The sequence below is a fragment of the Caretta caretta genome, chromosome 1, assembly GCF_965140235.1.
Source record: "Caretta caretta isolate rCarCar2 chromosome 1, rCarCar1.hap1, whole genome shotgun sequence".
NCBI lineage: Eukaryota > Metazoa > Chordata > Testudines > Cheloniidae > Caretta > Caretta caretta.
This window is the reverse complement of record NC_134206.1, coordinates 258,200,217-258,213,246: the sequence shown is the minus strand read 5'-3', so window position 1 is coordinate 258,213,246 and position 13,030 is coordinate 258,200,217. Positions and strand designations below refer to the sequence as shown.

General features: G+C 42.1%; 1 protein-coding gene across 13 annotated transcripts in view; it reads left to right on the top strand.

Annotated features, from left to right (window-relative positions):
- Nucleotides 1-13,030, top strand: part of RBFOX2 (RNA binding fox-1 homolog 2) — a 251,988-nt gene that overhangs the window by 35,932 nt on the left and 203,026 nt on the right. For 11 of the 13 annotated variants that reach the window (XM_075123556.1, XM_048832917.2, XM_075123534.1 and 8 more), the window contains exon 2: nt 10,801-10,851. The exons of the other annotated variants lie outside the window; for them this stretch is intronic. In XM_075123556.1, coding sequence (XP_074979657.1) covers nt 10,801-10,851 — 51 coding nt within the window. The remainder of the gene's footprint in view (nt 1-10,800; nt 10,852-13,030) is intronic. 13 annotated transcript variants of the gene reach the window in all.

Genomic DNA, 13,030 nt, shown 5'->3' with positions numbered 1-13,030 from the left:
AAAACGTGATTGTAAAACCATACAAAATTCAGAGGGACTAAGGGGCAAGTTAAGGGCCTCAAACCACTTTTAATTCTTCTAAAACTTAGATTTCAAGATGATGATCTCTATTTGATAAACTTTCTTCCTTTATTTGTGATCTATTTGTGGTAGATATCAGCATGACAAACTGGGAGTTAAGGGAACACATCAAGGAATGTGCAGGTAGGGCAGGGAATTGTGAAGATGTGACACCTGTTCTTTCGGGCCAGAAAACCACACCAAAAAGTTTGGGGCCAATGAACTCCAGCTAACTTTGTCTGATTTCAGTACTGCTTTACCTGACAGTAGTAAAGCTCCCTATGGATGCTTGCATGCCTTGTTTTATGGCTGCCTTGTTTAATGGCTCCTGGCTGCCTTGCATGTTTTGTCTGGTTAACTGCTCCAGATTATTGACATTCTGATTAGGGCTGAAGGCTATTTTGATTAATCTTACATCACTTCCACTTCTTGTCTTTTGCAGCCTTTCCTATCTCCCTGGATAGTAAAACATACTTGAACTGGGACTCTGCCCTGCATATTGAAAATATATCTCTCTGGGGTGTGTCTGTCTTTAGTGTACTCTTTCTGTTCTGTAAGGCTCTGACCAGTTCGGGGGCATTTCTTACTTGGTTATAATTGGTGCCTTGTCCATTAATGGTAGCATAGAACAGAACCACTTGACTGAGTAGTGAGTAACAGGTTGTATTGGGCTATAGAATATTGCATTATTACTATAAAGATGCGCGTTTTGCTTATGACAGGGAAATACATGACTGCACTGAAAGTCAGGATCTATAGTGTGGGCTGGCGTTTGAGGGAGGAGGGGAACGTGGCAGTCTCACTGTTGTAGTTTTACCAGGCAATATGTATATGTGTCTCCAACACTTTATATGAACTGCTTCTCAGTAGGTAGATATATTTCCTTGCTCCCTGGGAACTAACTAAAACTCTAATCTCATTGTACTACTCAAGGAAATATGTATTTCTGGGTGGGGAAGTGCAGGACATAGTTCCTTACGAAATTTAAAAAATACTACTTTCCTCCATATGTTCAAGTAAGCCCTGAAGCGTGCTGGGAATTAGGTGAGATTCAGAATTCAGGTGGCCAGTGTCCTGGGGTTGTGTTTTTCTTTTTTTTTTTGTCCCATGCAATTATTTATCTTATTCAAGAAAGGATGAGGTGAATTTTCCATTTTGTGTTCAGGGCTGATATTTATGGCAATCCCAGTTGTTTACATTCCATAGGCACTGCCCATTTCGTCTGAATTCTGAGGGGAGGAGGGAAATATGGAGCTGTTTCCTTAATTTCAAGACTCCATATCCCAAATGTCTAAATTTAGCTCTGCTTCTTGTTGAAAGCATCATTTTTTTTTTTGAGGTGAACGGGAAACCTTGTATCCTGCTCTGTGAGGCCACTAAAGAAGCAGGAGGAGGTGAGGGTTACCATGGAGATGATAGTTGTGTGCAAGGGGAGAACAGCATGGTTTAGAATTCCAGGAAGGAAGAGGAAGTGATGTCATCATATTTCATGCACCAGCCCAGGCACCACTGTGGTGATTGTGGGTGTGCGTATTTTTTTCAGGAACATCAAGGATGTGCAGTCGGTCATGCAGAAAGGCCCCAGATGTTTCATTTGGAAACATCACCTTGAATTTGTTTATAAATGCTTGTCAGGTCAATACCCTGAGTGCTTTTGAATGTATTGTGTGTGTGTGTGTGTATATACACTGTATTTTATAAAAAGAAAAGGAGTACATGTGGTACCGTAGAGACTAACCAGTTTATTTGAGCATAAGCTTTCGTGAGCTACAGCCCACTTCATCGGATGCATACTGTGGAAAATACAGAAGATGTTTTTATACACAAAAACCATGAAAAAATGGGTGCTTATCACTACAAAAGGAGAGTGATCACTTTAGATAAGCTATTACCAGCAGGAGAGTAGGGTGTGGGGAGAGAAAACCTTTTGTAGTGATAAATACCCATTTTTTCATGGTTTGTGTGTATAAAAACATCTTCTGTATTTTCCAAGTATGCATCCGATGAAGTGAGCTGTAGCTCACAAAAGCTTATGCTCAAATAAATTGGTTAGTCTCTAAGGTGCCACAAGTACTCCTTTTCTTTTTGCGAATACAGACTAACACGGCTGTTACTCTGAAACCTGTATTTTATAAAGCATTTTCTTCTGGTTAAAAAGAAAAAAAGGGTGATGTAACAATCCATGACTGTATCTGTTCACGGAAAATGTGATTGTCAGCTCACCACGTATTCATGCCTCTGTGGAATAGAATATATGGCCCTTGACTGCATTTCTGGACATCTCTTCCTGGTGAACTAAAGAAACAGCTCCACTAACTTAACCAAATGGGAAAACTTATATACATATGGGCAGGAGTATATATCGTGGGCAATAGAGGACAGTGGTGCACAGTATAGTTAATATCAAAGAGTGATACCTCTGACCAAAATTACCTTTTTACATTCAAAATACGTCCTGTAAAAATAATGATGGGATTGGGAGGCAGTGGTGTAATTCTCAATAGCCTACAACTCTGTATGTAGAGATGTTCATGCTAGTGCACTAATGAGGCGGCAAATAAATGGAAAGTCTTCTAGTAAACAAATGATGTTTGTAGGATTGTTGATGGGCCAAAGCCCAGAACCAAATGAAACTGGAAGAGGGAAGACAGCCAGAGGGAGGCTTACTACTCTATACATGATGTTATTGGAGCTTAATAGCAGGAGGTAATAAAGAGCCATACATCAAATTGGGGTAAGTATCCAGTTGAGGTGCCATAGAGATCAGTTTCAAAACCAGTTTAATTCAGTTTTTCATGAGTAATCTGGTAGTTGAGCCTTAGACACTACTTTTACATTAGTTGTATTCACAGGCGATTCTAGATCAGGAGGTGTTGCAAACAGCAGTGAAGACGGACCTAATGTATTGGGTGCATCCATGCTAGGAAAAAACGGGTTTTCTTACCATGTTAGCTAATACATGGTAACTAAGACGAAATAAAATTCTAGGGAAGACAAGGCAGTTTGTAGTTTCCAAATGTGTTCAACCTGCTAATTGGTGGTAAAACTAAAACTGTCTTGTCTTAGTGTTTTACTTCAGTTAGCTAACATGGTAAGAAAATACCTTTTCCTCATCCAGCATATTACATCTCTATCTTCAGGACAGTTTTGCCTTTTTTCCTGCTGAAGACAGGGCCACTAATATGAAAGATTGGAGGTTAAAACAGTGGGAGAGGTGCAACAGTGAGGTAAAAGGACAGTGCATCCGCCAGCTTCTGGTAAGGAGGATGGTATTGGGATTCTTACCGAGTTAAGTTCCCATGATGTGTTTGCAGTCCCCAAGCTGCAGGCTGAAGGTCAAGAAACAGTTGCTACAGAAGTCTGTTAGACCATTGAACAGTCAAAAGGGAAATGGTTGGCCACCCCATCACTTGCTTCCTTTTACAACTAAACTGCCAGGGAACTATCCTGTGTTGACCATAGTGGTGGACAAAGGAAAACTAAGATCTTTTCAATCTCCAATTTCTCTTTGTTTTATAGAGAAAAATTAAGGGAACTATGGGCCTTTCAGTTTGTGTGAGGACTACGGTATTTCCTATCTTGGATGCTGATTGTATGTTTGTGCAGAGAGCGGAAAGCGGGGGGCAGCTTGCCCTGAGCTGAGTCCTCCTTCTATGTGGCTCCCACACATGGACGTTGTTTACTGTATCAAATGTATGAGTAAATTGATTTCATTAGAGGAGCTGATGTAGAGTTTGTTCCCTCAGTTATGTTTAAATCTTGTCTTGTCTAGAGACCTCTCTTTAAAATTTCCATCATTGCTAACTCAGGTTCACCTTCATCAGTGTTAGTAAGGTTCAGTTCCACAGTGTGGGTGGTCTGACCGCCAACATCATTTTCAGCACCGTCTCAATTAGACTTGCTCCCAGTTGGGTTAGATGACGTGGATGCTGGAAATGGCGTTGGGAGTTTGTGAGCTGTCTGCACCAGAGCTCTTAGTTTGCTAATGTTGGTGGAAGTGAACTTGTTCTAGCAAGACTGGGAAATATAAACAAAACCAAAAAACAACAAAACCAAAACCCTCTGATGTAAGCAGGGTGTAAAAGTCTAGCATGGACTTCATGGGAGCAGTTGTTGGGGTAAGTCACAGGGCTGGCATATGTATTGTAACTATTACTTCTGTGCTGTAGTTGCAAACACTGTGGGAGTGAGGGAGTCATGGGTGAGAGATTAGTAGACAGTCAAAAAAAAGTGAGATGCCTGTGACAATCAGAAATCTAATGCCCGTGTGCTCCCCTCTCTTCACCTTGTTCTCCCCACTTTAAAGCAGGTCTTGAGCACCCAGGAAGTGCCTTTCAGCAGTAAACAAAATGATGAAATGCCCCATGGCAGTTTGATTTGATTTCACTGGCTAGCACATCCTAACTAAATCTCTCTGGAAATGGGGAGAGAAAACTAATCTGGTGTTGGTAGGAGGGAGTCGTGAGGGAACTGGAATAAGCTGGGGTTGTCCGGTCTCACTAGGCTGTGCTGCTCTTACTGGAAGGCAGACGCTTTCTTCTTCCTCCCTGAGGAGGGGTGTATGTGAGGTTTTTTTAATTAAACCTCCCTTTCTCCACAGTCTTTTTTGGAATGAGTTTTGTTGGGTGTAGGCAGTATGGCATATTTTGCTCTGCATTTAGTCTTTGCTTCCCCTTCTCCTTTGGATCTGCTATTGGGATTTTCTCTCCACTTGGTTTAACCGGATTGTTCTGTTCCAATCATAGGAGTTTAACCCATTCTAACCTTTTCACTCCCTGCTCCTTATCGTCTTCAACAATAGCAAACTCTGTACAGAATAATCATGCAGCAAGGCCCTTCCTCGATTCACAATTAGTGACCTGTAAAATTGGCAGCACCAGTGACTATTGGCAGGAGCCAGCTTTCCCCAGGCGCTTCCCCACTCCCCCTGGAGAGTTAAGTTCAATTAGAGCTACAACATGCACAGCAGGGAATTTGCAAACAGTACAGTGCCACATGGCACCATTTCTGCATGAAAGTCAGAAAGGTATCTTTGACCCTTCTGTGACCTTGATGCTCTAGCTGCTGCCCACTCTCTAACCTCCTTTTTCAGCAGATTGCTTAAGAAAGTAGCTTTTTCTCATTTCTTCAGTCACTTCTTGTACAACAATATCCTTGACTGTGTTCAGTCTGTGTGGGTTCCCCCACTTCGGACATAGAGTGGAAACTTCCCACCATATAGTTAACCTTTTTGTTGCATGGGTTTCCTTGACCTCAGTGCAGTCTTGAATCCTGGACCAGCCGCATAACTCTCAAGCCATCTCTGACTGACTTCCTTCTCTCTTGATGTAGCTCCTACTGTCCAACCACTCTGTTTCTGGAGATGACTTTTCTGCATCAAAATCCTTTCACTTACAAGTCCCAAAAAGCTTAATTTTGGCTCTCTTCCATGTCCCTGCCAAACCAATCTATGTTCACTTTGGGTTACTTTCTCTCAAACGCTTTTTTATTTTGGTCATATACAGTGCATACCAAGCTCTCATTTTCTATAACAAGTGGTCTCTGTTTACCCTTTCTGCCTCTTGTCCAAGTAATTCCTCTAGTTAATGTCTGATGTGAACAAGTGCATCCTTCAAATAACTTTGTCCCCCTCTTTCCTTGATTTGTGCATCCCATTTGCCTCCACTGCCTATCACATTGGAGTTGTCTATGATCCTGCCCTTTCCTTCCTTCCCACATCTTCTGTCTGCCAATCTTTCTACTTTCAAGGGTGCTTTGAGAATGTAGTCAATATTTCTAACACCCTTTGAAGATGAAGAGCTATAAAAATGCAACACATCTGCAACATTGACTCTACTGCTGCATTCATGTCTCTTGCCTTGACAGCAGCAAATATCTTCTCTCTGGCTTCCACAAGTGTCATGATGATATTCTGAATGTCCTCAGCTATTGATATGACTCTGCCTATAACCATAACAATTAAATACAGCAAACCTTGATCATTTTGTTTAGTTGCACCTACTTTCTTCAAAAGCAGCCTATTCATGAGTTTTTACTAATATTTAATCATATGGGGAGTTCGAAGAGTCTATTATTCCATTATTAATCATAGCATACTAGAATTGGAGAGCTGGAAGGAACTTTGAGAGGTCATCTAGTCCAGTGTTCCTCAACGACCAGTCTGTCAGCTGGTGCTGGTCCCAGAGATCTCCCTGGCACAGTTTAGGAAGGCAGCAAGTCAGTCGCTGGTACCAAAGGTTAGAAATACTGACCTAGTCGGCCTCCCTCATGCTGAGGCAAGGCCAAATAAACTGAGACCATCTCTCATAGGTGTTTGTCTTATCTGTTCTTGCATTCCTCCAGTAATGGAGATTCTACAACCTGCCTTGGTAACCAATTCCAGTACTTAACTATCCTTTTAGTTAGAAAATTTTTCTAATATCTCACCTAAATCTCTCTGGCAGCAATTAAACCAATAATTTCTTGTCCAACCTGCTGTGGGCATGGAGAACAATTCATCGTTATCTTCTTTCTATAACAGTCCTTAACATATTTGAAGACTGTTAGCAGGTGTCTCTGTCTTCTTTTCTCAAGACTAAACATGCACAGCTTTTGTAATCTTTCTTCATGGGTCAGGTTTTCTAAATCTTTCATCATTTTTTGTTGCTCTCCTCTGGACTCTCTCCAATTTGTCCACATCTTTCCTAAAGTGTGACACCCAGAACTGGACACGGTACTCCAGCTGAGGCCTCACCAGTGCCCAGTAGAGTGGGACATTTACCTCCCGTGTATTACATACACCCCAGATTGGTATTTGCTGTTTTCACAACTACATCACATGTTGACTCGAGTGTAGGCTCGGCAGGATTCAATTTGAATGGTAAATGTCGATTTCAACTGACACATTGAAACTGATGAAAAAAGTAGCCAGCTGTAACAGCGGGAGTGCAGCCCCCACCCCATTGTGCCTGCAGGGATCGAGCGTTACTGGCCCTGTCGCAGTGCAGGGAGCCCTCTGCAGCCTGTTTTCGTGGACCTGCTCCCTCATTCCTGTGATAGTAGGGCTGCAGAGGGCTCCGTGTACTGTCACAGGGCTGGTGACACCCAACCCCTGCAGGTGCACGGGTTGGGGAAGGCTGTGGCCAGGGCAGCAGGAGAAGGACAAGCCCCCAGCTGTGAGGGGAGGCCACCTAGCTCCTGAATGGCTCGTTGTTGTCCTTTTGACAGCCCTGCCAGTGGGTCTCTGCTCTGTCCTATGAGGACTGCAGTCTTCCCCATACCTTGCACCTGCAGGGATGAGGTGCTACTGGCCCCACAGCTGTGCAAGGAGCCCTCTGCAGCTCTGCTGTCACAGCCCTCCTCACCAGCTGGGAGTGTGGGAGCTGTCCCTGGCCAGGAACTATTGAACCCCTGGCCACAGAGTACTGCTGGTCCTCCTCCTTGCAGTCCTGGCTTGAGGCGGGGCGTTCTTTACTCTTCTGGGCTAGGACCGCATCCTTCCCTGCACCTTGCACCCCTGTGTCTTGGGCCCTTCAGTTGTGCAGAGAGCCTCCCAGAGCACTCTGCAGTCCTGCTCTAGTGCTGTTCTAACCCCACTCCTGCTCCTTAATTTCCAGCAACTGTAAAAATAAAAATCAGTAAAAATTGAAGAAAATTCTCAAATAAAATTAGTGCTGTCAATTAATTACAGTTAACTCATGCGATTAACTCAAAAAATTAACTGTGATTAAAAAAATTAATCGCGATTAATTGCACTTATAACTATAGAATACCAATTGAAATTTTATTAAATATTTTTGGATGTTTTTCTACATTTTCAATATTGATTTCAATTACAACACCGAATACAAAGTGCACAGTGCTCACTTTATTTTATTATTTTTGATTACAAATATATGCACTGTAAAAATGATAAGGGAAATAGTATTTTTCAGTTCACCTCATACAAATACTGAAGTGCAATCTCTTTATCATGAAAGTGTAACTTACAAATGGAGATTTTTTTTTTGGTTACATAACTGCACTCAAAAACAAAACCGTGTAAAACTTGAGAGCCTACAAGTCCACTCAGTCCTACTTCTTATTTTGCCAATCGCTAAGACAAACAAGTTTGTTTATGTTGACGGGAGGTACTGCTGCCTTATTCTTATTTACAATGTCACCTGAAAGTGAGAATGGACATTCACATGGTGCTTTTGTAGCCAGCATTGCAAGGTATTTACATGCCAGATATGCTAAACGATCGTATGCCCCTTCATGCTTCGGCCACCATTCCAGAGGACATGCTTCATTGCTGATGATGCTCGTTAAAAAATAATGCGTTAATTAAATTTGTGACTGTATTCCTTGGGGGGAGAATTGTATGTCTCCTACTCTGTTTTACCCGCATTCTGTATATATTTCATGTTATAGTAGTCTCGGATGATGATCCAGCACATGTTTGTTTTTAAGAACACTTTCACAGCAGATTTGACAAAACGCAAAGAAGGTACCGATATGAGATTTCTAAAAATAGCTACAGCACTCGATCCAAGGTTTAAGAATCTGAAGTGCTATCCAAAATGTGAGAGGGACGAGGTGTGGAGCATGCTTTTAGAAGTCTTAAAAGAGCAACACTCTGATGCGGAAACTACAGAACCCAAACCACCAAGAAAGAAAATCGACCTTCTGCCAGTGACATCTGACTCAGATGATGAAAATGAACATGCATCAGTCCGCACTGCTTTGGATCATTATCAAGCAGAACCCATCGTCAACATGGATGCGTGTCCTCTGGAATGGTGGTTGAAGCATGAAGGGACATAAGAATCTTTAGCGCATCTGGCATGTAAATATCTTGCAACGACAGCTACAACAGTGCCATGCGAATGCCTGTTTTCGCTTTCAGATGACATTTATAAACGAGAAGCAGGCTGAATTATCTCCTGCAAGTTGTAACCAACCTTGTTTGAGTGATTGGCTGACCAAGAAGTAGGACTGAGTGGACTTGTAGGCTCTAAAGTTTTATATTGTTTTGTTTTTGATTGCAGTTTTTTTGTACATAATTCTACATTTGTAAGTTCAACTTTCATGATAAAGAGATTGCACTACAGTACTTGTATGAGGTGAATTGAAAATCGCAATTTTGTTTTTTACAGTGCAAATATTTGTAATCAAAAATAAATATAAAGTGAGCACTGTACACTTTGTATTCTGTGTTGTAATTAAAATATTTGAAAATGTAGTAAACATCCAAAAATATTTAAAATAAATGGTATTCTATTGTCGTTTAAGAGCGTGATTATTTATTTAAAATAGTAATGATAGTCATGATGTGTGATGGAAGTAATCGAGCACCTTTTGCCACGAAGCATTTGTCTTAACAAGCACTGTGGTCCTGGAGTTCAGTCTCTGGACAGAGACTATGTAATCTTTTTGACTCCAAGAGATCATTGTGAGAACATAGCCTCAACCTCATGCTCTCTGTAGGACAGAGGCCAGTTTGAGCTGAATACTCCAGCATCAGTCAAGGTCTACAAAGTCTCTCTATCTAACTTCCAGCTGTTTCCCACAATGCAACTACTGGCAGAAACAGCAGTCCTGGCATAGGTTTGCTTTTAACAAATTTGGTCTGGTCAGCTTTGCCTAGTTTTTCCTCTAGGAACAAACAGCTGGGATAACATGCAGGGCTTGTTAAGACTCCAGAACACCCCCTTGCCAAACAATACCTACTGCTGTGTGTAGCAACAGTTTAAAAACAAACTCTATGCAGGAGTGTGGGATTGCTACTTTCTTTATGGCCAGCATTTTATAACTTTTGCATACAACTACTTCCCCCGTCTGCCCTGGAGGGAGCAGCAGGAGCAGCAGCAGCAGAATGAAACTGAAGCAATCCTATTCACTTTTACTCACTCCCTACCCTAACCTTGTCAAAGAAAAGAGGTGTGTGTAAGGTGAAACTGCCTAATTTCTCCCCCAATTTGAATTTGCAAGTGTAGGAGAGATTCTCTTCCTATCTCCAGGAAGAGTAAAAATAAAGTATTGATATGTTCACCTCATCTCTGCTGTAGTTGCTAGAATAGGGGAGAGGCTGGGAAATTATAAGAAATTCCAAGGATGAATAGGACGTAGAAAACTCACATATCCTTCCAGTCAAGGCAGTGTGACAGAATTGCTGATGTAGGAAATAGGATGAGCAATTTGGGGGTGAGAGAAGAGAAGCTAGAACATTGGTTCTTTTTGGGAGTGTGTGTGATATTTCGCCCAAGTTTAGTAAGGTTATAATTTAAATTGTAACTAACATTATGTTCACATGTCACAGTGTAGCACGGTTTTCAGGAAAGAGTGCACACCTTTGTTGCCATTTTTTAGATGGAGAGAGTTTTCTCCAAGACTGGGTTAACTGGGCAGCAGCACATAGACGTTTACACTATAATTGTTCTATCTCCACAATGGAAAAGGAGACGTTTTAAAAAAAAAATCCTGTGAAAAATAGCAAAAACTATAGACACATCTGACAGGAGATGGAGTAGGAATAGTTTGATTATTTCATGCCTGTATTTTCTTCTTCCATGCACTCTGGAATATGTAGTTTCAAACTAGTCTGTATTTAGATGCATTGACTCACACAGAAAATAGGACATCAGTAGGAAATTTTAATGTTACCATCCTCTTTCCCCAAATCATTGCAGCTTCTTGTGTCCACCTGGACTTGGGTAGACTTATAACCCCTTGTTTCTATTCCTTACAGTCGTTGCATTCACCTTTTCTGTTCTCTTGTAGAATGAGCCTCTGACCTCAGGTTATCATGGATACCCTGCGAGGGATAATCAAGTAAGAGTCCGATTACAGTAAACTGTGTGCGTGTCTGTCTGCTTGTGGATGTTCTGGCAGATGGCTTCCTGACACTGTTTGTTTTGGAATGGGGACTGTTTTATTTCACTGGTTGAACGCTTACGGAGGTATACAGTAAATTAAATACATTTTTTGGCCATGCCACACATGGAATGTGGCTGCATGCATGATGGGTTAAATGTGATCCCTCTGGTTCTCATTAAAGAATTTCCTGACCCTTGGCTATTCTTAAAACCGGACTTCAGATCTACATCCCAAATACCTATTCGGTCTCCTCAGTTTTGCTCAGTATAGACGTTCAGTCTGTGAACTCTTCGCTCTGTTTTGTTCTTACTGCTGTAACTCTAGCAGCTGAGGAGAGATGAGAAACAGTTTTTGTCTGAGAAGTCTCTTCCCTTGCAGTGCTGCTGGAGCAGAGAACAGCGTGGGCCAGGATGGGTTGCTTCTAGCTCTTGTGAATTTGCCTTGGTGCTTTTTGAGTCCTGCAGGGTCCATGCCCCATCCACCAGTTGAGGATGTTTTAATTTTATAGTAGTAAAGATGGTACGGTTTGGTCCATTGCAGCCATCTCAACATCCCCTTCCCACTCCACAGAAAGTGGGAAACGCCAGCTGATGAGTCTGTGTAGAGCAGGGAAGGAGAGGGCCATCATAAATTCTTTCTACCTTTCCATTGTGAGGATATTTGTCACCCTTTGTCCCTTGCAGCTTACAAGTCAACATTGTCCAGGAAGAAGTCCTGAAGCTTGTCTGAAACCTTTATTCTAACTCTGGAATTGAATTTTATGGAGATTTTTGAAGGACCTAAGCAAGGAGTATGGGCACATGCACAGTAGAAGTACAGCTATGTTTTATGTATTCAGTGTGTCACATGCTCTGATTTTGTTTCAACAAACACAGTTGTGTTGCACTGAACCTCCCCCGCACGCGCCCAAACAAACAGAAAAACACCATATTCATGTGTTAGCTGAGTTTGTATCCATGCTTGCCATGCTGCTGAACTGTTTGTATCTATGCATTCCCGGGGAATTTGGTAAATTATCCTACAGTGGTTCCATGGGAGTGTGGGGATTGGGTTGGGTGACCAGAGCAAGTGCATATAGAGTGGCACACCAGAGCCTGTGGTGTAGCGTAGTCTGTGATCTCCTACTGCACAAAGTTCTGGAAAAAACATGTGGACCAGTCATACCAGTTAAGGGATTCCCAGCTACATCGCAAAAAGAAAAGCCTTGTCTGTGCTACAGTATTTTGGCATTGCAGCCCCCTGTATGCCTTATTTTAACTCTCAAGACCCTTGCTGAGAGAAAGTACAATTACAAGTCTTGCCACCATTGAATCCTACACTGGGTTTCTCTACATTGTTGTGGAGAAATAAACAGAAAATATAAGTGTTATAGCTACAGTGGTTGAGTTAGTTCTGCCAGTGCAGTGTTACAATGCTCCTGGCCCCATCACTCAGTAGTAGCTTTGACCGTTCAGAATACTGGCTCTGTCCTCTCTCGTGCAACTCTTCTTTTGGCTGCATGTGGGTCTGAGAACACATGCATAGGTACTCATCCGCTCTCAGCTATGCTCCGTCCTGTCTTCCAACTCCTGCCATTCAGGGCCATCCTGACAGCACCTGGGACGCTATATGTTCTCTCTCAGTCTGCACCCAAACTCTGCACTCTGCACCCTGGGACAGCAATGGGGGAGACACAAAATAAAACACTAAACTACAGCTTTTGTAACCTGAACATGTTTAAACCTCATGAAGATTTGCCTGAAAAACAAAGGACAAAAATCAATTGCTGTTCAGCAGCCAATCTAGGCATGCACATGCCCTATTGTACTTACTTTCCTGATGGCAATCAAATCCTGGCAATCAAATCCATCTCTTAACTACTTTATTCTTTTATTTATGAGACAGTAGCTCCCAGATGCCCCAGTCAAGATGGAGATCCAGTGTGCTAGGCACTGTACAAATGTAGAATGAATGCTTCTGCTCCAACATGCTTACAATCTAAATAAGGTCAAGGTGTGAAGGTGGGTATTGAATGCAAGGGAGGGGGGGAAAGGGAGAAGACAAGGGTAATAGCTAAATGTAGTAGGTTTCATGGTGGCTGGGTTTTTTCTTTTAAGGTGAGTGACACACCAACCAAACAAGAACAGAAAATCAA